The sequence below is a fragment of the Pelecanus crispus genome, chromosome 11, assembly GCF_030463565.1.
Source record: "Pelecanus crispus isolate bPelCri1 chromosome 11, bPelCri1.pri, whole genome shotgun sequence".
Lineage (NCBI taxonomy): Eukaryota > Metazoa > Chordata > Aves > Pelecaniformes > Pelecanidae > Pelecanus > Pelecanus crispus.
In genome coordinates this window covers 30,929,826-30,956,391 of record NC_134653.1, presented here as the reverse complement: position 1 = coordinate 30,956,391, position 26,566 = coordinate 30,929,826, and the positions used below count along the sequence as shown (strand labels likewise).

The window sequence follows — 26,566 nt, the reverse complement described above, 5'->3', positions numbered from 1 at the left end:
AAGAGCTGGTTGCAACTGCAGGATGCTTTACACTGGAAAAGGGGACGTTTGTCTGCAGAATCCTTCAGGGAATTAGTTGCAACAATCAGCTACTCACATGCTGGCTTTAAAAAAAAAAAAGGAAAAAACCAACACAAACAACCCCCCAAAACCCAACCCACTGCTAACTCCTACCGCTCGGAGCTTGGGCACGCAGCACAGCTCCAGCATTTCAACTAACATCCATCCCAGTTTCTAGAGGAAAGCTCAAAACACACTTCAAAATTAAATTTCAGCCTCAGCTAACTTTTCGCTGAGGAAGCCCTTTGGGCAGAAGATGCAGAGATTCAAAACAAAGAGACCTGCTGCCCAGAAATTACATGACAATTAACAAGATACAGTCTCGCTCTTTTGTTCCGGACCTGAAGTATGATTTCAAAAGCAGTTAATTCCCCCGTTAGTAAAACAGATGTACTACCTTTCCAACTGAAGAAAAACTGATCGGTGTCCTAGAACTTTAGGGTTCTGGGATAAAGTGGTAAAAACCCACCGCAGTTCAGGGGGCAGTGGAAGACGAGCACCCATCCAGAGAGGGCAGAGCTGCTGAGCAAGGAGGCAGCGCCCAGAAAGGATCCACGGGGAACAACAGCCTCACGTCACCCAAACACGCTCATCCCCGAGAGCTGGGAACAGACAGTCTGGGACTCCAGCATCAGCCGCAGCGAAACAAACTGTACCAGTAAAAATGCAGACGGGGAAGGAGACAGAAGAAAGTCTGGACAGATCCCAGGGAAGAAGCCTTTCTATTCCAACCATTTCTGTTGAACTCATTTTGTCCCTGGACTCCCAAGATTTCAGTTTATTTGGAAGTTTTAAGCAGCTAAACAAGGATTTTACCCTCCCTTTCAGACCCACCTGCAGCCCTGCCGTAAGTGTGCTTATACGCACGGTTTGCATATATACGTTTGTATCCTACGTAAACCAGTGACATTACGCCATGGAGACAACTCAGAAACTCATGCTGCTGGTAGAGCAACATTATTTTTCGTCTGAATATTGGACAAATACAAAACTTATTGAGGACTTACTCCACTCCTTACACTCCATTTTAACCACCGCATACAGACAGGAAGGCAGACGTGGAGCACGCGTAGTGCTCTCCAAGTGCAACAACCTTGCTTTCATACCTGCTTGCAGACAAAACTATCAAGTGCAACTACCGTTTTCATTATTGGACAAAGCCAGTATTTGTACGAACTACTGGTTGACTGTAAGACAGGGGACAGTATTTGCTGCTTGCTTTCCTAGAGAAATGAGATTTATTAGCCACGCTGCCTGCCCTCTCTCCCCTAGTACACTAGAACCTGATGATCTATTGGAATCAAACTGACAGCGATCAACTTTTTTTTTTTTAAATCAGCTTTAGAGAAAAATCCAAGGTGAAATAAAAGAAATCCAAATTAATGCCCCACTAGGGAAGGTGCAATTATAACTCAAGCCCACATCCCTCCCAAGCGGTGCAGGCACCTGTTGGGCTAGTGAGGCACCCACGGGAGGTGGGCACGTGCTGATGGGCCAAGAGAGGAAAGATGTGTACCGGGGCTGGGGAGCACTGGCTCTATGCAGACTGGATGTAGGAAAAATCTGCAAGAAACCAGCTTTTAGCAGTTCCACTGGTCACAAGATAACTTAGATATCTGAAGAACACCAATGTCTTGCTTTTTTATTCAGTTGTTGCAGAGCTGTCTTGAATTTTAATCTCTTCACCCAACATTCAAAACTGCCTGGAGCTGCATGGAAGTCTGGCCAAAATTTAGGGGGAAATATCCCTTCGTAGTTTTCAACCTTGCAAACTTCTCTGACAGGGACATTGCTATTAAAAAAAAAAAAAAAAACAACCCAAAAAACCTTACAGCAATAGTACTGACAGGGGCTCCATGGCAGCCGAAGTCAAGAAGACAGCAACTCATTTTAATTCATATCCTTCCATCCACATTCCACCTAAAATTGCTGGAAGGGTAAAACTGCTGGAAGGGTTCAATGAACCCATCACAGCAGTACCTCCTGATTTTATTTTACACACAATTCAGAAAAGGATGGGTTTTTTTTTTTCCAGTCCTTCCTGAAGGAATGAGAATATGGAACAGCTGATTAACCACTTACATATGCCACGGTTGAACACGAAGGCATGTCACTTGCAGAACAACATATTCCTTCAAGAAGATCATTCCTGAGGTGTGCACTCACCCACCCACATGCTAATTGCCTCTGAGGGCACCCATCTGATCACAGCTTCTGTAGGAATGCCGCCTATGTAAAGGGAGTGCAACAAGAAGTCAGGCGCACAAATGGAAAATCTAATAAAAGGTATATCCAAAGGGGACTGAATAAGCCTCTTCTAAAGGCCTTATATAACATGACTTTCAGCTGAAGGCATCTTTCTAGATGAACTGAAACAAAAAAGAACCCTTTGCAGCAGCTTTTTTCTTTGCAGATACAAACAGCAAAGATTTTTTGAGGAGGGGAAAAGAAAAAAAAATTGCATCCAGCTCTGCTGTAGCATAGAGCCAGCACCAGAACCACGCGCTAAACCCAGGTATTTGCAAGTCACTTTCCCCAGCACATCAAGGAACCCACAAAATTTTCATCTGGGCTGTTAAAACAGGGATCACCCATCGAGTTGGGCGAGTATATCCCTCACAGCCCCTCTCCTTTGGCAGCAGAGGCAGGGAGATCTCCATCGCCATCTGAAGGGAGATGGGCACAGCGAGGGGCACAGCCCTTCCTCACAGCATCCCAGAAGGAAACCTGCAGTCCCGAGTTCATTCTGCTGGGATCGACATGCGGGAAGCGAAGACGAGAAGCCCACCAGCTCGACAGCAAGCAACGCGCGCCGTCCGGGCTGCGCACGGGAGGCTGCAGGGGCAAGGCAGAACGAGCGACTCCGGGCCCTTGCACAACGCTGTTGTGAAAGCGCCCGACCTGCCCGGTGAGCTGCACACACCCATCCGCGCACACCGGAGATCGCCGGGGGATGCGAGCAGAGGGATCGCTTCTCTGTTACGTTCCCCTCATCTATTAATTTCAGCTAATTTGGATATTTGTCTATTTCTTATATAGCAATCTGAAAAATAGAAAGATCTACACTTAGCACTGTTTCATTGGGTCGGACCCATTACATCTTTGCAGTGGCATAACTCAAAGTTTACTTAAGAATAATTTTTATATGTATAAACTTGTATGCAATTTTACCTGTGAAAATACAACTCAAAAAAAAAAAAAAAAAGAGAATCTAGTCCTGAATTAAAAGCAGTCAAGGAGTAATGGGTTTGAACTAAGGGAAGATGGATTTGGACTGGATATAGGGAAGAAATTTTTTGCAATGAGGGTGGTGGGGCACTGGAGTGCCCAGGGGGATGGTGGAGGCCCCATCCCTAGAAACATTCCAGGCCAGGTTGGATGGGGCTCTGAGCACCCTGATCTGGTTAAAGCTGTCCCTGCTCACTGCAGGGGGGTCGGGCTGGATGACCTCTAAAGGTCCCTTCCAACCCAAAGCATTCTGTGATTCTATGATTCCCTTACCTGCCTGACTCTTCCTTAATTCCCTAACAGCGACCTACCGTGCTGGAGGTGACCTCCATCTAATGGAGCAGCACGTGCCCACCAGCAAGCAAAGGCAGAGGCATGCACCGCTTCACTGAAGGGTTTTATCCTGTGGTTCCTTCTCCGTACACCCACTGTTTTGCCTGGGATAAGGCTCAAAGAAAATCAACTCAAAGTCTGCAAGCTTCCAGTTTAATGGCGATATTCTACACAACGCTTTGCTCGGTACCAGTCACCCATAGCCCAGAATAAGCAGGCAAGTTTTCAGTGGTTTTCCCTGGTGTGTACAGTCAATGCCGACGAGCTTGACTCTTATCATGTACACACCATTAACTGCTATAAATTACAGCTTTTTAAAAATATGTGGTTCATTCCAACAAGAGGCCACCTTTCTGCAGACCAACCAACCTGTGGGCATTGCAATTTTCCACAACTCAAAGGCAGCGGCCGTGGCTCTTGCCGGAGCACGAGAATGGCGAGTTCCTGGCAGAGACCCTGCACATGTGCACGCAAGAAAACAGGAAGTTCAGACAAAGCATTTCCACAGCCAGCAAACCCGGCTCAGCTGCACCAGCCCCGGCTGCTGCTCCGCACCGGGCTCTGCGGGGAGCCCCGCAGGATGCAGGGATGGAGGGAGGAGGCAGCCCGTTGGGTCTCCGCACACCTCCACCCGGGGGATGCCCGGAGGGACCCCACGGCCGGGGCCGGAGGGGAGCAGGAGCGGCGCGGAGCCCGGGCAGGGCGAGGGGCGCGGCGGGGCGGCCGCGGCGGCGCAGGGGTTAACGGCCGCGCACTTGCCGCGCCGCGCCCCCGCCAATCAGCGCGGCGGCGGCCGGCGGCCGCGAGCGCTGCCATGACCATATAAGGTAAAAAGCCGCGGCCGCCGCAGTGCCGCTGCGGCGGGAGCGGGTGCGCGCGCGCGCGGCGCGGCGGGGCGGGGCGGGGCAGCCCGGCGCCCTCCGCCCCGGCACATGGGTGCGCCCGCCCCAAAATCAGCCCCCCTACCACCCCCCCCGACCCCCTGCCCATGGCCAGGGAGGGAGCCGGGAGCCGCCCTCCTGGCAGCAAAAAGCCACCGCCACAACAACGAACACCAGCAAGAAAAAAAAAAAAAAAAATAACACGGTATTGCCGAAACTTGGAAAGGAAAAAGCCATTTAAAATGAGTAAAAACTCCCTTTCTGTGATTACACGGGCCCTTTGAAGCGCAGGCTCGGCTCACCCCTCGCGGAAGGTCAAGCCACATTAGAAGTCATTCCGAGCGACCCGCACAGCGCTGGATGCGAGCAGACACGATGCAATTAAGTTCTCGGAGGGCCATTTTCCCTGCAGACTGGCAGCCTTCTGAAGGCTCTGAAAGGCAGCAAGTGTCTTTTTATGGCTCAGTTTTAAAATCATAACCAAAACCATGGTTTAAAATTGACCCTTTTTTTTTTTTTTCCCCCCTCCCCTGAATATAACAGCGAGCATCTTGCTGTGGGAACTCAATGAATAGCTCTGCTAAACGGGCTCAAACAGAAATCAAAATGTTAGGGTGTTGAAGGAACTGAAGGCACGCTTTCATCATCCGAGGCTATAAAAATAAACAAGGAACACAGGGACTGGTTAGAGCAAAGCCAGCAACGTGTTGCATTGCAAAAGAACGTGTCAGGCTGGGGGGTTTAGGAACAGAGTTCCTCCAGCTTTGCATGAAACCTTGTCATATGTGAATATTAAGTAGCTGTGTAAGACAAGACAGCAACATCACTGAGGGCACAAAGGCAATGACAAATACAGAGAATAAACTTAAACACACATAAGACGTCACTTAAAAATGCAAAAGGCTACATGACTTGGGATTAGCAGGAATTTCTGCCAGGGACTGAGAAAACATTGGGAAGTAAGAGAAAAAAAGAGGGGTGCACGTCCTCTGCCATCGCCTTTTGATTGTGTCGTGATGCAACACGAGTGCAACTGCGTGCCGTGTTGAGCAAGGAATTTCTAATCGAGATCTGTGCCATCGTGCGTGGCTTGGGCAAGAGCAGGACACGTGGCCCGAAGAGGAGCGCAAACCAGAACGCTTGCAAAGAAGGGCTGTTAAGATGAGCAAAATGGAGAGCTATTTAAGGAGGCTATGGGTTTGGCTTGCTTCGCTTAGCACAACCGAGGCATAAGTGAGAACTCGCTGCCTCTGTTCCTATAATGCGCTCTCCGTGTGGGATGCTATATTCACTTCTGGTCACTATTTCTATATATAAACAGGGCAGATCTGCAAACGGAGCTAGGAAAAAAGGACAGGGCTGATGACAGACTTAGGACGTTTTAAGTGTATAGTTAAGAGAAGCTTGAGGGTCACAAAGAAAATAATTAATGTTACAGAAAAAGACTTTCATCACAAGAATTTGCCATTTGAGCATTAGAAAGGGAGACGAGAGCACTGCTCTCCAACACAGGTGGAAGAAAGATGCTCTGCCATTTTTCCACGCAGTATCAGGGGGCAACAGGAATTTATTTCAGTCTGAGACACCACTCCTGCTCATTTGTCTGCTTTATACCACAGCATGGTAAGAGACTGCCAGGAAGGCTTCTGTACCCATCTTTTCAGCCTCCCTCCCAATCTTTGATCCGGCCATTCTCATGGCTGACGGACAGGAACCTAACTTTTCTGCATGTTGTGCAAAGCATGCCCCTGGGGTTCTACAAATAAATTCAAAGTATAAGGGAAAGAAGTAGAGCATATATACAGGCTCACTGAAAGATTAGTTATTGCAGACTCAGCAGCATTTTGGACAGTAGAGAATGTAAGGGGTGCTTCCCTGCTCAAGATCAGATGAAGCCCCTCTCCTTGGTATGTCAGGTACTAGGGGATAACAAGATCTGGCTGAAGTATAATAAAGCCTAGACACAGCCCTGTGATCTGGGAGAACTGCAGGACAGCTGCAATGGTACTTGGAGGAGCGGTTTTCTTACAGAGATTATTCTTGTCTTATACCGTATAGAGAAAGAGTAACTGAAGGGGCTGGCAGCAGCCTAGACCAGCTCAGATGCCAGGGCCACGAGGCCTATGGAAATCATAGAATCATAGAATCATTTAGGCTGGAAAAGACCTTTAAGATCATCCAGTCCAACCATTAACCTACACTACCACTCTAAACCAATCAAGGGTAGGCTAGACTAGACTAAATGCCCGACTTGGAACCAGCTCACTCCTCTGCATCCATCTGATATGGGGCTGCAAGGAGTAATTAGGTTCAGGTGCATTCCTGAATTGAGTGACACTTGCAGAGCTCAAAAAGCTGAATCCCTGACAGTGGAAAAACCGGACCGCTGCTATCACAGAGGCTTCATTAGGAGTATGATTCTACGTAGAAGCTTCTGCCATAAAGAGTTGGCTCGGGTTAGCCAAGCAAACTGCTTATTTACTGTGTTTAATGTACAGGAAGCATCAGACTGATTACAGAGACATTAAATGGATTCTTACATGGCACCACTGAGCAGCATTTGTCACAACAGAGCAGAGACTTCACAGCCTTAATGTTATTCATAAACAAGTGCCGAAATGACGACAAAGCTGAGCACGTAATAGAGAGAAACTTTCAAAAAGCACTTACCTTGTGCAAAGGCAGCACCAGGAACGCTCCGCCACCGCTAGCATCTACAATTATTGCAACAAATCGGGGGTTTACTGCACAAAAGGAGCTATCCCAAGTAACACGGGAGACGCGGATGTCGTCGTAACACTGATCGTTTTTCACCGCTTGGCCAAACACGTGCCGAAATTTGCTCTGTCGTACCACTCGCCTCATTGTGTCTGCAGAGAAGAGGAACGTCAAAAGAAGGAGATGAGTTACAGGTACAGGGACCTCCTGCTTGCCCAGAAGACGCCTGCCAAGGACCTGCACAGGACCCTCTCCTCTGCACCATCACCCCGCTTCCAGCAACACAGAAATACCATTTCACTCACTATTCCTGCACCTTGCTTTAGACCTGCTGAGTTCGCAGCCAGTTTTGCCTTTTTTTTTTTTTTTTTTCCCCTCCTAAAAATAAAGTTTCAGGCTGTCTTGCACCAAACACAACTGAACTGCACTTCCAAGGGTGTTTTACAGAAAGAATTTGCCAGCAAAGCATCAGTTTTCCCCTTGTAAATGTATTCTCTTATTGCAGTAAAGGAAGTTCCTAATCCTAAAAGCAGTTTTTAGACAAGTCTCCACATATTTTCGGGGATAAATCTGGTCTCAGATTGAACTTGTTTACTTTCAAGTCAGACAGGGTCCAGAAGATGTAAATAAAAATGCAAGCTCTCAAAATCCGGTGTCCCTGTGAAGTGGTTCCACATGTTTGCTAGCTTCCATTTTTTTCTTCTAACTCCAAAATCTCACTAAAAAAAATAATAAAATTAGTTTCCTAGGCAGATAGGAGTAATGGAAACAAGCTAATGACTCAAATTAACTTAGTGTGTCTGTAGCATTTCTCCTCTTGAGAAAAATAATTTTCAAGACGACTTGAGTTAGAATAGAGGGAAAGGGACTGGTGTGGAAAATTCCAGCACCCAAGCCCTGGAAGAAGACACAGGCACAACACCGCATGCAAACACCAACCCTGGAAGCGAGCGACTGTACTGCCCTCCGTGTATGCAATCTACGGAGCCCTCGCACCTGGGAAGGACTTTTCTCATCGTACAAGATTTTTCTCCCTCAATCATGGCTTGCAGGAGAATGAGAGGCCTCCATATAGCATCTTGCTTTTACATATGAGAAAAAATATTTCTGCCCCAGTCTCTAGGGAAAGCAAAAAAAAAAAAAAAAAAAAATTAAAATAAGCAGAGGCCACCTCCTATCTTGCCTCTCAGTAGGTCCCCAAGCACACGCAGAGGCTGGGAAAAAACTGCTCAGCTTCATGGAGCTTCTTGCTCCAGACCCACCAGCCTGACGCTCTCAAGTGAGAGACTGAGCGCGGCTCCAGCACGACTCCCTCTGCACAGCCTGTCTGCGGCGAAAGTGATAAAAGGTTGTACGTCTGTCTCGAACTGGCATGAAAGCCTAGCAGAAAAGAGACTTCAGAATGATCGCTGGTTTGTAGTCTCGGAGGTTTAAAAAAAAAAAAAAAATTAACAGCAACAAAAAGCTGAATAACTAGAGGAAAGCGCTCATCAGAGCTGGGAAATAAGCAGTCAGGTAATATGTTTGAAGAGGAGAAAAATGTTACAATTAACATAACAGACAGCTATCGAGTGAAATGCTCTGGTTTCCGCACAGATAAGAAAAAATAATCAGTTTGTTTTCCACAAGCTCCCCCCCGACCACGTCCAACTGAAGCCTTCGGGAATTGGCGCTGGCCATCTCCACAGCAGCTCCGTCTCCAGCGTGGGCGGCTGCTGCCGGCACGGACCCGCTGCCGAGGTGGAAGCGCCATCAGCCACCAGCGTGGCGGCAAGAGCAAAGCCCAGACGGAGCGTCACAGCCCAGGCAGCGGGTTACGCGTTCGGGGAAAAGCCAGCTACTCTGCGGGCACAGAGGATAAATGCACCGATCACGGGGTCGTTTTGGCGATGGGGACGTCTGTCCCCAGGTGTGGGGTGGAGGCCACCGACCCCTTCCACAAGGGCCACGCAGCTGGCAATGGCTTTTAGCCACCCACGACCTGAACTCTTCGAGCTGGTGACACAGGCGTGAAGGGCTCTGCATTTATTTCCAGCCGTTGCAAGTAAGTGGGTTTTCCCCGCAGCGTTTCTCACGGTACCGTTTCTATACTGATGTCCTCTTGAATCTCCCCAATTAACTCCGTTATTTCAAAGCTACAGAAGTGCCACAAACACCGTTTTATTAAGAACTCACGCAGTTTAAGAAGAAACAGGTGTAGTTTTTAAATGCAAAATTTTGTGAACGATCAGCGTGTTTAAGATGTCCACGTGAAAAAAAAAATAAATAAATTATTAATGATTACTATCATATTATAGATGAACTTGGGCTTCCTCTGCACTTAACAACATTTAATAGAATTGCATAATATACTGTCTGCCAACTATTTCACTTACAGCACAAATAAAAGGCCTGTTCCATGCTGGACACACCCAGCGACACCAAAGTGCAATGGGAAGTCATAAACCAGGAGCTGCTCTCCAGCTCCAGCCGCCAGGTAAGAGTGCAAAATCCAGATAACCAATTTCTTTTTACGTTCATAATGCACAGCAACACCCTGAAAGTTCACGTTCAGCTCTACAACCGGGTGGAGCAGCTGAAGCCATAGGGCAGACAGTACCTTTCATGCAACGGGACTATGAAATATTAGGAGCAAACCATTACGCACACGGAATTAATCACCTGGCAGTGAAGTGCACCCTTTTTGGGGGGAAAAAAAAAAATACAACTGCTCCACTCACAGTGCGATGCGGGTTTTTTTTTTGTTTTCAGGCAAAGGAAGAGATTAAGTTATCCAAAATGGATGGGAGAAACTCTGCCGAAGCAGATGGTACGTCGTGCCTCGAGGTGGAGCGCTGCCAGCGCAGGCGGCTTGGTGGGCTCCCCAGGGATGCACGCGCGGCCGTTCCCAGCGGGAAGGGTGGGTGGATGGATAAGGCACGGCTCCGTCCAGGGGCACCAGCCCCATTCCCTGGCTGGATTCAGAGCATGATCCCAGCCGAGCCCCAGCCCCACTGAATCAAGCACAAAGAAAAGGTGAGTTTCAACTCAAAGATCCCTGAAAGACAAGAAACACACCGTACTAGCAAGCTGCCCGAGGCCCAATTAAGATACATCATAAAAAAAAAAAAAAATGCAGTTCCACACCCAGTTACTAATTTATTGTAGACTCATTCAGAGACCTGTCAGACATTTTCATCCCGAGAGGGCTCCTCCCAGCCGTAAGCTGTTTGGGCGCCGCACGACAGGCAGGGCTCTGCTGCCCGGACTTTTGCATCCAGGGCTTCGATTGTGCCAAGTCCTGCAGCAAGCACCGCGCGAGAGCGGCATCACCCGCTTCCTCCCAGCCACCGCCATCCCTCGCTGGCACGCGAGGTGACACCAGGCCACCCCGACGAAGCAGGGATGTTGTTGCAAAGCCCAACGTGCCGCAACACCGCAGGAAGCTTGCGAACAGCTCGGCCCTTTCCCTTCTGAAAACACACCTCGCAGGTCTTTTTGCAGCAAAAACCTACTCGCTCATCCGCCTGGGGTGTGTAACTCGCCTAGGAGAAAGGAAAAGTACCCTGCTTTGTGCACAGTCAATTTTCATGACTGTTCGCCCACTGGCAATGTTCCCATCCCACTGTGCATCAAGATTAAAATCTGATGGTTTAGAAGAAGGTAAAGCGAAGGCTTAAACTTGCCTTGCTGTGTTAACGCGCAGCAAATTGCCTCGTGTCAATGTATCATATATCCAGGGGTTTTGCAATTTGTCCGCTTTAATGCTGGAAATGTGGATGTGATAGCTAAGAAGAAGGATTATTTGTATAGCTTGGATAATTGTATCTTTCCTTCGCTTGATCAATACCAGAGCACCACCAAAAAAAATGCTTCTCTCAAATATCAGATACTGGGAGGTCTGCCACCCCTTCCACTCTAACAGAAGAGAAACACCCTTTATCCTATGGTGAAATTCCACTACTTTATTTCCCTCATTTTTACCATTTGATGGAAAGGGTAATTTTTTGGGTTTCTATAAATGACTTTTAAAAAAATGCAAAGAGTCAGATGTATCCAAAAATATCCTTGTTTGTTCCAAACGGATTTGCTCAAGCACACCTTCGCTGCCCTCTTCCCCACCTACAGCTCATCATCCTTAGCAGGAACTCTCTGATGAACACATGGTGAGCAGCCTCCAAGTCCTCATTTCCATAGCAAAGGGAGTGATTCTTGGCGTTGGATCACAGCCATTTTGATCTGGCTGCCCTCCAAAGAGAAGGGGGGGGCGGGAGAAAATGTGCAAGCTGTAGTTATAAAGAGCAAGCGACTGTGGGATCTCTCAGCACACCACAGAAAGCGAGCAGGTGAAAAACAAAACAGGGCTAGCTTCATCCTGAGCACCAAAAAAAGTCATCTTCTCCCTACCCCAGCCTCTTGTTAAGACGTGAAGAGCATTTAGTATCCTCATTTGTTTCTCAATACTGCAGCGCAAAGGGTCCCCTCCTCCACCATCTGCAGGAAAACCACAGCTGAATTTGGTTGCCACAGGTTCTCTCAGCAGGGCCATGTGCAGCCATCGGTGCAGGCAGGCTGCAGGCAGCAGCTCCCAGGTTGGCCACTTGCAGGATTATCAGGTGAGACACCGACATCTGAGATGATTCACCATAAGGAAACACTGATTAAGCCTCTATCACACATGCAAAAGTATGACCTGGGTCCCTTGGGAAGTGACCTTGGAAATACCCGAGTAGGCAAGAAAGTGCATCCGTGGTCAGCGGGGCTGTGCTAGGGATTTAATCTTAGGAAGTGGACTTGGAGAAAGAGTTTTAAAAAAGGAAGTCTAATTAGATCATTGTGCTGTTAAATCGTAGCTAAGGAGCTGGAACGATCTCCATACACTTGCTAGACAGGAAATTTTGGGGTTTTTTTGGTAAAGTACAAATTCGGAGGATTTAAAACCTCACGACTGGGAGTTGAAAGGAGTCTAAATTTTGCCAGAGTTACAGCCCTCAGCAAAATTAAAACAGAAGCGTTAGACACCCTGCAAAGGCCACTACAATAGAAGTGCTGACAGATCTATGACTGCGCTGATCTCCTGGACCCCGTTCCGTGACACACGACATCTTACACGTCCTGGTGGGGACATTGGGAAGAGCCTTCAAAACTTTTCCTTCCCCCCCCCCCCAAATGTCAAGTGACTTCTAGCTGAATTTTACCAAACACTTAACTTCGTCTCCCAGTGGCTGTGCCCGCCGTACAGCTCAGCCTCTGGCCTTTGTGTCAGCATTTAAAAGGACCTTAGAAATGCAGGATGCCGTCAGCCATGCTTGCACAGTGATACTTTTCATTCCATTTCTTTCTGATCTCCCATCGTGATGTGTCACAAGAGTTACCATGAGTTTGCCCATTTTCCTGTTTATAAAGGATTTATCTGTCTCAAGAATCCAACAGATGTATTTCTGTGGCTTTGGAGGGTTTTCAGCCTGCTTATGCAAGAGGAAACGCATCCTGCTAGGGAACACTTACAGGAAAACCCCCCACTAATGGCAAAATCCTGCTCAGCCCATGTGATTGTGATCCCTTCTGGAAAGAGAGACATTGGAAATAAAAGGCTGGTTTAAGTCACAGGCAGCCGTGGGCTACTGGTAAAGGGGGGCAAGGAGATACAAATCCACTGGATAGGGAGAGCGGCACTTACAAAAGGTTGGTACTTGGGACTGGAAAGGCTCTTCCTTAAGTGGAAAATGTCAAGATAAGTTGCAGCTGTTGATGGTGAGCCCCCAGACACAGAGTTAGAGCCTTATTGAAGAGGTTGCATACACTTCAATGGCAGCTTTGGAATAAATGTACAGCCTCAGATAACTACTAACAAATGAGAAGCAGATAAGGGGGGGGGAAGGGAGGGGGAGAAAAAAAAAAATCAAGATACACTATAGGCAATGCCAGCAGCACTGATTACAAATGATGATTAATACCAGGAGGCACCTGCCTCATCTCTTACGGGTTGGACAGGGTGCTGGGACCAGCAAGGAGAGGGACGTCCCACTGGTGAAACTGCAACACGGGACAGCCCACGCCACGGGCGCCTGATGCGGGGAAGCCCAGAGGTTTCTCGAGTACCGACGCATGGACCGTGCAGCCCAAGGTCTCTCTGAACGCCTGGGCTGAGATGCTTGGGCCTCACCTGCAAAAGCGATGAGTGCTCAGAGCCGAAACCTTTTTTAAAAAAAATAATATAAAGTATTTTATAATCCTAAACCAATAATCAGGCCATGGATGTTTCAACCTGAGGTCTAAGTGCCCCCAGCACAGAGAAAATACCCTCCCTCACAGCAGGGCTGAGCCACATCTGTGGAGCAGTTGGCCATCACGGAGATAAGCACCAGAGAAAAGCCCACAAGGAATCCAGTAATTCACTCTCCAGAGCACTTTGAACATCACATGGTAGATAAGGTACAGAGCCGCATATGGAGCAGAGCATATAAAGCATTCAGAGGTTTTAAGGGCATAAAGAGACCACCATCCCATCGCACCTCCTGCTCCACACAGGCAAGGAGGACTCCATCGACTCCATCCCACCGCCGCAGCCACCACTGCGTGCCCAGCAGAGCAAGGGGCCGGCGGAGCAGCGACTGAGCAACAGCCGTACCCCACCGCATGTGAAAAAAGGGAACAAGTATTACCCATGTTATTTCCTAATCGCTCACTTCTGACATTTCTTAACTTCACAGCGCTTGGTTGTGCAACCTCCGTGGGGTTCTCTGTAACCTATGCGTGTGCATGGCACGTTGTACACAAGCATATGTGTGCCCGTGGACATACGCTGCCTTCTGCTTAGTCCAGCTACACATATTCCACATAAATACTTTAGTCTGAACCATACTGCACAGCACAGTGTTGTCTTAGAAGACTCACTCATCTAGAAGAAAAGTCTGCCAGATCACTTTAAGGTCAGCATTTTTGAGCACACCTTTGGCAGAGGAAGGAAAGTGAGACACATCCGTGGGTGAAGCAAGCAGGCAAGCGTTTGCCGCCAGCTCCACCAGTTGAATCACACAGATAGCAAGGACAGCGAAGACCATCTCTTCTTTGAAACCAAGTGAGCACAGACTGACAAGCCCCAAAGGAGCAAGCTAACCACCACGGGAGACCAAGGCAAGTACGTGTCCTACAGCAAGTTCAGGGCCACGACTGGCATTAGACCACAACAGCAGTAAATTGCCACCATTGTTGCGGTGGAGAACCAGTGAGAGACGGTGGAGACCAGTGGAGATGCCAGCAGCAAGGCTGAAGGAGGACTTCATCTCCCTTCCCAAGTATCAAGGGAATCAATGAACACAGTCTCATGATATTAAGTCTTGCAATATTTGGGCAAAGGAGGAAGGGGGGGTGGGGGGAGGGAAATCACATGGCCACAAAAATTTCAGTTCACCCTACAACTTCACATGAAACCTCTGGCAGAAAAAAGGAACAGCCACAAATACCTTGATGCAGTCCTCTACTTTTAAACATAATGCTATTCCCTCTATGGTATACCATTTCAAATCAATTCATATTAAGTCCATTGCTGACAGAACTTTTGTTTTCAGATGTTCAGAGTTATTTAAACCAAGGGTGAACACTGCTACAGATGGTCACAATTCCAAAATACATCATATTTGTGCATAGATTATTTTCAGTCTTTGGTTACTTTAGTCTAGGTTGAGCAAGACCCTGCCATCTGATTTCACTTCATTTTAAAGACAAAAAGCTGGAATATGAACTTAATACTGAAATTTCCAGCTGTTATACCACTGGCGAGATTCTATTTTGGGATGGGAACCTAAACCACAAACTACCAGGGAATTCGATTATATCTCAACTAGGGAGCCCAGCACATTCAAAAATGTAACACAACCCAAACTTAAAATAAGCTAAAATTGCTATTCTGGACAAAGTGCAAGGTGTTGGTTCTAACCTGTGAAATACTTGATACGATTCTGTTTTTCAGAGCCGTACCCTGAAACAATCATACTAAGACCATTATAATATGAAGAACTCTAAGTCAGAAGTGCCTATACTGCTTAAATCTCCTAGGCATCATGAAGAAGCACGTGTTACTTCCTAAGTGTTTACCCTGCACATGCTTGTCTCAAGTGCACATCTCCCATGCTGTGGCTGACGCTCCTTCCACATGCACATAGGGACGCAGTGGATATTTTCACTTAAAGATTTCCAGGTATGCAATTCATCTTCTTGGAGGATCTTGCTACTCGTACCATTTTGTAGCTTGTATCTTTACGGTCTAACATTACATCATTTACCGTAATTTACAGTGACAAAAGGACACTGCAGTTGAAAGTCATTACCCTGAACAGAGAACACTGTCTGGCTTCATTTAATCTGTGTCATCTACCATAAAGTTAGAGCAATGAACGCACACAAAAATCATTACACAAAATAATTTATCAGGAGGCCATAATGGGATGGATAACCAGCAAAAAGAAACACTACAGCAGTTACACAAACCCTGGATCTGAAACAGCGAGGCAGCTGAGGAGCAGGAACGGGTGCCAGAGCAACAACCTCCAAACCAATCTCCTCTTTTGGGTTTACATCTTTTATAGCATCTTCCGTCAGCTGGCACTAAAGCTGCCGACCTCAGAGGCTGTGATGCGTGACGTATTGGGGGATATTTGGATGATGGCAATTCAACACAGGCTGAGCAAAAAAGGTTAGGAAAAATGAAAACAGAAGACAGAGGAAAGCAAAGTAGAAGGAAGGGGAAAAAAAAAAAAAAAAAAAAGGCATTGAAACCCAGGACAAAAACCTCATAAAGGCAAGTAACATACAGAATACATGGGGAAAAGAGGACTAGGGTACCTGTGGATGAAGCATCCCAGATGCCTCAGTGCATCTCTGCATTTCAGCTTCCACTTTTGCTGCCAGCGGAGACAGTTACAGAGTCGGTGGGCACCAGCCAAGCTTTACTGGGTGAGGAAAGGGAAACCCTGCACTGGAGTAGACAGAATCCCACCTTAAGACACCGCTGTTCCAGCAGCTGACCACAGAAGGCCATAGCCTTTCATATGCTCCCCTCTGAGAGCCTTCATTCTCCTCCACTTGCTCCACTGGAATAAACACCAGAGATGCTTCTTTGCACACTGTATCCTCCGCCACTGCCAAGAGACAGAGCAATGCACTTCCAGAGCTGAACAACAGCCCTATGAACTTCAGCCAGAGACATTACACCAGCACGATGGAAGATGCTACTTACACCCCTGGGGACTGACTGCATCACCCCCACAGTAAAAGCAGCACATGCCACAGAGAGGAAAGCAACAGGGCTTCAGACCACACTTTGACCCCAAGGAAAACATGAGACGGAGAGCACAACCCCCTGTGCAGAGCTGCAAGTCAGCAAGCCTGTTACAACAGCCAAGCGCCAGGATTCCAGTTAAGAGAAGTATGCAGATAAAATGCTTTCTCCATAGAGCTGACCTAGTTCCCTTATCAGTGCAAGAGAGCTAACAAGGAAGTATCAATCTGTTCAGAGCTGCTACCCCAATTTGCTGAATTCTTCTGCTCTCTTGAAGGTTACATGCAAGCTTCTTCCAGACCATATTCCTGAGACACATCACAAACTTTTTTTTTTTAAACCTGGTTTTGGGCAAAAGCTTAGTACCAGCTAAGGATGGTGGTTACAAACAGAGAAAAGAGCTCTTCCCCACCATAGCTTCACTAATTTCTCACCTAATCGCCACCAGGCCCCACCTTTCCCCAACTAACCAGCTAAGGGACAAACGCTTTTTTCTAACATGACAGAGTGCTAACAGCAGAAAACAACTGTATTTTCTCCTACAACTTGAAGCAATCAAACATGCCCAAATGAAATAAACGGCACCCGTAAGTCTTTCTACATGTGTGACAGAGGAGCTCACCGGTAGCCACTAGACCTGAAACTCAACTCCAGATGCAGGATGCAGTCTGTCCTCTTCAATGATGAACTGAAGCTAGAAGCCAAGCAGACAGCAGTACCCAGGTACTGGGAGCCTAACGCACAGAAAGAGTAACACGTGCAGGACTTCCCATTCTGCAAAAGTCAAGAAGAGGTGCAGACGTGACGCTAATTTGATTAACAGTATTTTCTAAGGTAAGCGCATTTCCTGTTAAACTCTGGTGGCTTTAAGACATTATTGGAAACATTACTCTGCTTCTCCTTGCTTACAGTTAATTGGATCATTCCTTAAAAAAATGACAAGAAGATTTAGCAAAAGGAGGAATCTCCAAAGGACTTGATAAACTGTTTTTGTTTTCTATTCTTCCTCAACTACAACATACCATGGTACCCCCAGGAAGAAACTATGCTACAGATGCTTTAAGGAGATAAGCGGTCTTGCAGATAAAAGGTCGCAGGTCCCAGTTCTTCGAGAGCACTCTAGCACTACAGCCTGAGAGCCACCATCGGGAAACCAAGACCTGCAGAAAGCCCTCCACTATAAACATAAAGTTATCCTGGACACAAATTCCTCACAACTTAGAAATAAAGCAGAAACAACAGATCAGCACAACCGAGGCTCACAAATAGACCAGCCAAGTGTGAGTCAGACTGACCAAGCGAGGATGCAGCATTCTCCAGATGGCCCTGCCTGACCACAAATGCTCCGCTGGTCTGCTGGATGGAGCACAACACCCAGACCTGCCGGGAGCCTGCTGAGAAGACAGCGCTGCCTCGGGGGATATCAGAGAGGAGCAGGATGGCACGGCCAAGCGCAATGGCAGCGCCTCTGGGACCAGCACTGCAGCCGTACGCCGCTGTCGTGGTGTCTGAAGTTTGTTCCCAGCCCTGCAATGGCAAATGTGACGGGCCAGAGACCTGGACAGCGTCATGGTTAGACTGGAGTTACAGCACAGACCAGTGTGGTCCATCACACTATAATTTTGAATGGAGACACTCTACTGCAAAAAGTAGTAACAGGCTTGGTTAGCATACCCTAAGAAACTCCTTCATCCAAATGCTAGCTAACTCTGAGCCCAATTAGCAACTTTCACTTCCCAAGCTACTCAGTAACACCCATCCGACAGGTGAGGCACTCAGGTTGCACTTTTGATGTTCTCCAAATAAACCCAACAATGGTTAATTGTCAAAGACAAGACAATATCCTCAGCATAGAAGAATGCAGGAGGTTCAGACTGGACAACACAAATGCATTTCAGATTTTAATGCTGTACAAATAAGCTGCAAAATGAATCTCAATTCTCACAGTTGGAACTGGCGTCTATTTCTCCAGATTTCCATTTGCTGTCCTGCCAGCTCTTCTGGCCAAGCAGCCTATAATTCAAAGAGTACCATTGTCATTCTGTCCCGTTTCCGTAACATGCAATTTGAAATCAGGGCTGGGGGAGGGAGGAAGGGACTGGAGGAGGCTAAAACTCAAATCCAGATAGTTCAATCTGCTAACTTGATTTTAAATCCCTATCTTGTGGTACCAATTACAGCCCCTCAAACATCTGTTTTAGCAAAGGGTTCCAAGTTCAAACACACTTCCTCTATCCTACAGATGCTCTTTGTTGCTGATCCATTTCAGGCCAAGGCTGCTGTCCTGTGCTGCGGCAGAGCCCCGGCCGCTGCACGCCACAGCCAAGAGGGCAGCAACCTGGGCGAGCTGGTGTCAAACCACGAGTACAACACGGAGCACCTTTCTCACCTCTCCAGGTAGGCAAGAAAAAAAAAAAAAAAACACCCTGACTTTAGGAAAGTGTATTTAGTTTAGTAAGCAGCTTTAATAAACGTTCCTGCTACACTACGAAGAAAGATTTCAGGTGCGAGAAGAAAAAACACCTTCCTACACCCACAGGCTCCCTGTGCCAAGGACGAGGGGTGTACCTGCTGTCCCCGACACCCCCACGGCAGCTCTCTGCCTACCTGACGGGGAGAATCGCACCCTGACACACGCTGGGCAAAGGCTGATTTCTTGGGAAAGGGACCTGCAGCTGGCTGCTCTCAGCTGGGGAACTTGTTTTCAGTAAGGGGCATGAAGAATTACAGCCTGTGTTTGATGACCTTTAAGCTTTACTTACCTGTCGGCTTGACAGTCATGTTACTGCACGTGCAACCCACGCTTCCAGCCCTTTGAGAGGCCCTGTGGCATTTACAGCAGTTCTGGAGGAGACCAGCCAAAACAACAGGCAGTATTACGCTGAGATAAGCCCCAGCTGGTTTTTATGTGATCTTTCATAGTGCTTAAGAATTCCCTTAGTAGGCCAGAAGATCAATGGGGCAAGCACTGCATGTAAAGAACAAAAAGATAACCTTTACCCCCCCAAAAAAACATCAGGGAGCAAAATGAAGTGTATCCAAAGCATGGTGAAACAGGAGGCCAAACCAGGGTAACGCACCTTTAAACAACAGCACCTTAAAACACCACACAGAACTTTAACAAATTGCTCCAGAAAGCAGCAGTGGCCAGGAAAAAGATGCTGGAAGGGACAACGACACTCAGCTAGAAGTGTTTTGTGCCTACACTTCACGCTGTGCTAAAGCAGTATATATCGCTGAAGTCTGTCTGGCAATTCATGTCTGTCTAAGCTGGCTCAGGATTTTTTCCTGCCTTGCAGACCAATCTCAGCAGATCCAAAAATGAAAATAAACCTTAAAAAAAATTTCACTGAAAACTCGAAAAAATTTAATCCACCTCCTGTTCTGCACAAGACAGCTTTGTGCCTATTTACTCCAACCTCCAAAATACAGTATAATTAATAGAAGTACAGCAGTAAGAAATTAACAGCTGAAAAGCTAAGTGTAAGAATGGCCATTTATACACACACACGCACCCCACCGTGTGTGCTGGTGCATATATTTGAACTATCTGTAAAACAAGTACACTTAATATTATATGCTAGAAGTATTCCCAGCCTAGTACCTGCAAGACCTTGAGCAAAATGCTTAAGCTCACATTTCCAATTTGGAAACAAGCATATCAATCTGTTTCACATGGGTAGCTGCAAGAAACAACTGTAACGCTGACTGGCCACCGTATGATGAAAAATGCCAAGCAAATGCCAAGCGAATACCCCAAGTCCATCAGTGTTCAAGATTCCAGCGCGAACTAACACACTGTGAAGTTTTTAAGTATTTAAAGGCAGGGGGGAGGGGGAAGAAGGGAAAAAAAAAAAAGAAAAAAAGGCAATTTGAAGAGGAAACACTAGCACTGAGCTGAGGCCCTGCCATGGAGCCTTTGCTGATGACTATCTTCCCTATCAAGTGATCATCTGCCCAGCACTGCCAGTTTGCCCGGCTCCCAAGGGACAGAATGCTTACTACGGCTTGAATTTGTTATTGCCTGCTAATCCCTGGTGGTGCTAATTATACCCATTATCAGTTTGTCTGACTGTGCCCGAGACGCACGTCCAATATCCAAATCTGCAGCACGGTAGGATGTCAAGTCCCTATCAGATTTGCACAGGAACAGGATGCTTCAAAATGTAATGTTTCAATACAGCAGGTTTATACATTTACGCGAGATAAACAATGGATTTTCAGCGACTCCAGAACACAGTCTCTATGGCAACTATATGCAGAACTAGGGGGATGGAGGGGGAAGGGAGAAGTTCCCACATTTCTAAATACTCCAACCAGAGTGACAAAAAAAAAAGTCCATTTTGCAGGGACTACTTATACCAGGAGCTGCAGGCAAACTGTATTGCCTAGGTTCACACATGGATGCAAACAAGGTGTAGTTTTAGGCACACCATCCCCATCTAGTTTTATGAAATCCTGCTCAGGCATATTTGATAAGACTGCAGAAATGGCTGCCTTTAATTTTCGGCTAAGAACCACCGTACATAGATTACATACATGCTTGTGCATACACAGATTACATACAAAAGATGCTATGGCCGGCCAAGATTTGGAGAGCCACAGGGAAACCATGATCCTTCCTAAAGGACCATGGTTTAACTTGGCCTTAGGCGCAGCTCAGCAATACTCCAGATGAAAGCTGCGAGCTCATCTCAGCGCGCCTGACCGCATCAGGCTGAACCTTAATCACTTTAAGGCAGATCCCACCACTGTTTTAATTTTATTTCCATTGCTTTTTCAAATTAAATTATTAAAAGGGAAAACAAGAGAAACCTAATTATGATGGATTGAGAGGCCCAGCTCAATGTCAAACAGAGTCACTATAACCAATCCAACCACATCCAGCTTCTGCCACTGAGAGCCAGACCTCAAAAGAGTCATTACATGCTCACAGCAAAAAGCATATTATATATAATTTATTGTTACCATCAACAAAATTGGGATAAGACAAAGCAAATAACATTGAAGCAGCAAAGTGATAATGTTGAAGAGATGCTGTTGTCCCTTCTCCAATGCAGGCGATTCTACCTTGGTATCTAACTCATTAACAAAGAAGAAAAGTAAAGAGGAAAGATGGTCAAAGAGTCCATGTTTTACTTTGTCTCCTCTAAACCAAGGAGACCTCTTCTGTCAACGAGCACCATGAGAGTGCCAGCAGGCTGGCAGCCTTCGAAAGAACATAATTTTTTTTTTCCCCTTCGGAGGCAGTAGCAGATACCATTTTCATTATTTCTCTGTCAAGTTCCTTGCTAGTTCCTGACCTACAGAGCGGGACTTTAAAGCTTTTATGGTATTCCATCACAAAAGCCTCTTCCATTTCAGGAGCGCTTTGTGATTTGTTACGAAGATGTCTGCTGTAAAGAGATGACATCTGTCTTATTGGCATGAAGAACTGCATGGGAGAGGTGTAAAGTAAAAATTATCTATTTGCCCAACAGTCACCTTCTACTTTATAGCTACATCATTACCTCCACATCCAGCCATTAATTCTGAGCAGATCTGTATCCGCTACACAAACCCATACAGGCACATACACAACTAATGGCTGGTAATACAACTAATGGCTGGCATATTCCATTAGGAACCTCTCCAGACAGTTTGCTCCTCTGAGGACCATCAGCGCCAGACTCAGCATCAGAGAGTCCTCCAGCGCAAAGCCAGACCTGCCGGTGGGACCTCGCAGGCTCGTCACTGCTACGCCACGAAGCCGAGTAATTCTAGCGTCACCCTGCTATTTTACCTGCCTAATGCTACCACCCAAAAACACATATAAAGTCATGTACTGAGCGACTGTAACGTCAAAAAGAAACAAATAATCCATTTTTAGTATAGTTACTCACATGTGGAAAAACGGAACAAAGCAATCCTATCAGCAAATAGAAAGAAAGGGCCCAGTAACCGTTTCCCAACTATACTGGTATATTCAAACACATCTGGAATAATTAACTTTCACGGCTAGCTTTCCTGAGTCACTTCAGCTAACCTAAACCTTTTTGCCTTCGTTTTGACTTGGCGTTCGCCCCAGCAATGCCACCACCACCTGCGTTTGTGCATATCAGGACAAAAAAAAAAATACCAGTTCGCACCCTGTCAACCTAAAGCCACCAACAATCTGACTTTTCACGTGGCTACATAACCAGGGTGACTGTAAACTGAAGCTGTAAGCAGTTTCTAATCAGACTAATTTCAGAGTTAACCACCAGAATATAAGCAAACCAAAAATATTAGGTGGGGGAGATTACAGGGAAAGAGCTAGAAGAGAATACAGACATTTATTTAATTCTTGTTCACATGCCCTGTAAACGCTTAAACTGGGGCACTTCAAATCCTCAGTGAGTTTCTGTTCCAACACATCCTTAGAGAAGGCCTGAGATTATCACGAAAGCCTCAGTAAACCAAAATCAAAACAAACAAACCCATACTTTAAAAGTCAAGTGAAAATGTGCCTGTGAGTTTGCCTGAAAGGACATTCCTAGCCCTGGGAGTGGTGCGCTGATGACCTCACCAAGCTGCAAACTCAGGCCAGGAAGTGTTGTGCTCATGTCTTCAAAATAGGAAGCTGGCATCCAAGTCATATTCCTCGGAATCGATAATCGAATTAAAACCAATAACATAAATCCTCTGACGATAAAATGCAACGCTGTGCCTTAATGAGCCATTTTATGAAGCCGTCATTAAAGTCTAGCATTAAACTTGAACATGATGCATGGAACAGCTACTGAGGGCAGATCTCTCAGCGTCCTTTGCTGTATCACTCAGGAAAGCTGATATTTTACCCTTCTGTGCATTCCTTCTCATTGCCATTAAACTGAATCTCTGCCTTTTGCTTGGAGTGAATCCCAGAAGTGACAGATGCAATAAGCATGAAGATTTAACTTGAAAAAATCCAATGATGTTTGAAAAGGCAGCTTACTAGAAGATACAGCAATGCCAACAGAGAACATAAAGAGACACACAAATGCTGATTAAAGCAATCTGGATAAAAGGCTACGAGTGACCACTGAAAAATTACTATTATGAAGTGCTGTATTAAAACAAACACAAAGCAAATGCTCCCTGACGTGCACCTGAGTGTGTCGGGTCTTACTATGGCTACTGAAAATACTAAAAAGGTATACATGCAAAATAAACATGCACTGACTTTATCACAACAGTATTTGCTCTTCTACCTTTGTGTACAGAGTCTTTAGCAAACACGAATATTAGCTGCAATAAAATGTCTCAGTGAGTGCACAGCCATCTGTTTTTCCCCTTGAGCAGAAAAGATGATTCAATGCTTGTTATTCAAATGAAAATCAAACATATCCTCTCCTGCCTCACGCACAAGATACCCGCTGTTTTCTCCAGCCATCGCACATTCAGCACATACGAACACGCTTCTTGCGGGACGGACTGTGCCAGTTCACACCATTTTCCCACACTTCCAGCAGGCACAGAGCTTCTCTCCTGCACGTGCACGCGAAGAGAGAGGACAGCGTCAGGTAATTTGGATACAGCCTGGCCTAAAATTAAACCAGAATCGGCATCAGCAAACTGAAAAACCAGCCACAGCCTAGTATATTCAAAATGTCACTCTTTCATTTTGCTAACATCCTTGGTCTCCCTTATGCTAATCCACACGCACATCTGCACGAACAGGCTGAATAGATGTGCTCACACAAACACGTCCAAGACTGAAACTACACAACACTAATGCATATCGCTCATCTTTAACAATAAAACTGCACCACTCAGTTCCACTTTTGTTTCCAGTCAGCTTTCCGTCCCTTTTTTTTTTTTTTTTTTTTTTTTCCAGACCCGTCTCCTGTGCAGTCACAGCATCACATTGTCTAGACCTGGGTACTACAGCTGAGCATCGGTGCGGTTGCGTGTCGGGCGCCTTTCCGCGTATCGTGAGCGGAGAAGCGGCTAATTTCACAAAGCACGGATGAGCAGTAACCTTTAAATTCTGGCCTTTGACATATCGCTATTAAAACAACGTAGCTTTCTGCATAGAAAAAAACAACCCCCAGGAACGTGTCATCCAACCCGGGACTTTAACACATCTCCCGAACAGACTCAGAAGAGCCATTAATAACGGCGTGACATGCACCCGGCCAACAGGAGGGTGAAGAAAAAAACCCCAAAAGTAAACCCTCCGGTCATCTTTTGTCCTCTGCAACGCTGCGGGGTGGCAGCGGGGACGCGGCGCTCCGGGGGCGGCACACACACGCCGGTGCCAGCGAGCTGCTGCTGCACCGCCATGAAAAAAAAAAGGGGGGGGGGGGAGGAAGGAAGGAAAAAGGGAAAAAAACCTGCCGAACAAAAGAAAATGCCCCCGTCCTCTCCGTGCAGAAGGCGGCCGGGGCTGGCAGAGGGCATCAGGTGTGCGGCGGGCAGGGGCTGCCCGCGCTGCGGCGGCAGAGCCCGGCCCCGGCGGCGGGGCCGCCCCGCCTCGGCCATGCCCCGCCGGCAACCTGCGAGCCCCGGCCGGATGCCGGAACCCGCGGCGACCCTGAGCCGCTCCGCTACCTAATAAGGAGGAGAGCGGGGGAGAAGCCCCGGGCTGAGCGCGGCGCCCGACCGCGGGCGGGGAGGGCGCTTCCCCCCGCAGGCCCGGGCGCTGACAGCGGCCGCCGCCTCAGGAAGGGCTCGGCGGCAGCAGCCGGCCCCGCGCAGGAAGAGCGCGGCCGCCCGGACCCCCGCCTGCCCTGCCCGGCCCTGCCCGGCCCGGCCCCGGCGCCCGCCGCCGCCCTCCCGCGCCGGGCCGCCCGCCGCCGCCCCCCCGCCCCGCCAGCTGCCACCCGCCGCGCCGCAGGGCGCCGTCCCGCCGCCGCCCCGTTCCCCGGTTCCTCCTCCTCCTCCTCCTCTCCCCCCCGCCGTGCCGCGCACCGCGATCCCGAGCCGCCTCCCCGCGTCCGCTCCTCAGCCCGGCGGAGCCGCCTCCGCCGCCTGCCGCTGCCGCCGCCGCCGCCGCCCGACTGACCGCCGCGGGGCGGGGGCGGGCAGCGCCGGGCCGAGGCCCCGCCCCCTCTAGCCCCGCCCCTCCTCCGCGCGCGGCGGGCCACGCCCCTCACTACGGGCAGCGCCCGTGTTCACCCTCCCGCCTCGCTCGGCGGAGGGCGGGGGCGGCGAGGTGAGCGGCGTCTCGTCTAGCCAATGGCGGCGCGGCGCTCGCCGCCGCGCGTGGTCGCGCGCTCGCTCTCTTCCGCGGGCGGCCGGTGCGAGCCGCGGCCCCTCAGCGGCGGCGGGGCCGGGCCGGGCCCTCCCCGAGGGGGCTGGGCCTCCCCGCTGCCCGGCGCCGCCCCGGCGGGGGCACGGCAGCCCGGTTCCCCTCAGGCGCTTTGCCCCTTGCCGGGTCGGCGCCCCGCGGTGGCCCCCGCTGCGCCCCAGCCTGCCTGAGGCCTCTTCCCTCACGGGCCCAGCGGCGGCTCCCCGCGGGGATGGGCCCCCTCGTCCTCTGCTTTAGATACCCGGGGTGCGAGCGAAGGTGGGCACGCACTGGCTAAAAGACAGGGAGGCTTTGAGGCGCTACGGCAACAGAACCAAAAATTGGGAGCGCTGCTGCGATGAGCGAGGCACAACCCCGCGGATGCGGCTCCTCGGGAGGCCTCGGCCAGGCAGGGCGCAGCCAGAGCCTGCTGTCGGCGAAGGCAGCGCCGAAGGGAACCAACAGTTCCGCAAGAAAAACAACCGCGTCGCCTCGTTTTGTCATGCCGGCTTGCTGGGGCCTGTAGCCTGTAGTGGAAGGCGGCACTGCCAGCAAGAGGGGGACAAAAGGAGAGCTTAAGCCCCTGCTAAAAATCACACTTCAATGAGACACGCGGGACAGTAGCTTGAAACCCAAGAGTCTCCCCACTGTGCTAAAAGTAAATCTGCTTTTGGGGGTGCTGGCTTATGTGGTTGTAAAGGGGTTTTTTTGTCTCCACTGTTCGATGAAAGAGGCTAGCGGTTGTTAATGCAGCACACAGTAAACAGCGAGAAGGTGAGCACCTTTGTAGCAAGTACCTCAAGGCACGCAGGGTAATACCACTCTCAAAGACTGCGTGTTTCTGTTCCTCCAGGG

At 48.3% G+C, this 26,566-nt stretch overlaps 1 protein-coding gene across 5 annotated transcripts in view; it reads right to left on the bottom strand.

Annotated features, from left to right (window-relative positions):
- The window catches only part of CORO1C (coronin 1C), a 60,256-nt gene that overhangs the window by 20,348 nt on the left and 13,342 nt on the right, over positions 1 to 26,566 (bottom strand). For 2 of the 5 annotated variants that reach the window (XM_075719157.1, XM_075719158.1), the window contains exon 2: positions 7,173 to 7,372. In XM_075719157.1, the coding sequence (XP_075575272.1) occupies positions 7,173 to 7,367 (195 nt within the window). In that variant the 5' untranslated portion in view covers positions 7,368 to 7,372. Of the gene's footprint in view, positions 1 to 7,172; positions 7,373 to 23,845; positions 24,019 to 25,392; positions 25,434 to 26,566 lie in introns of those variants that run through there. The other 3 variants (XM_075719156.1, XM_075719155.1, XM_075719159.1) reach the window with 3 other exon arrangements.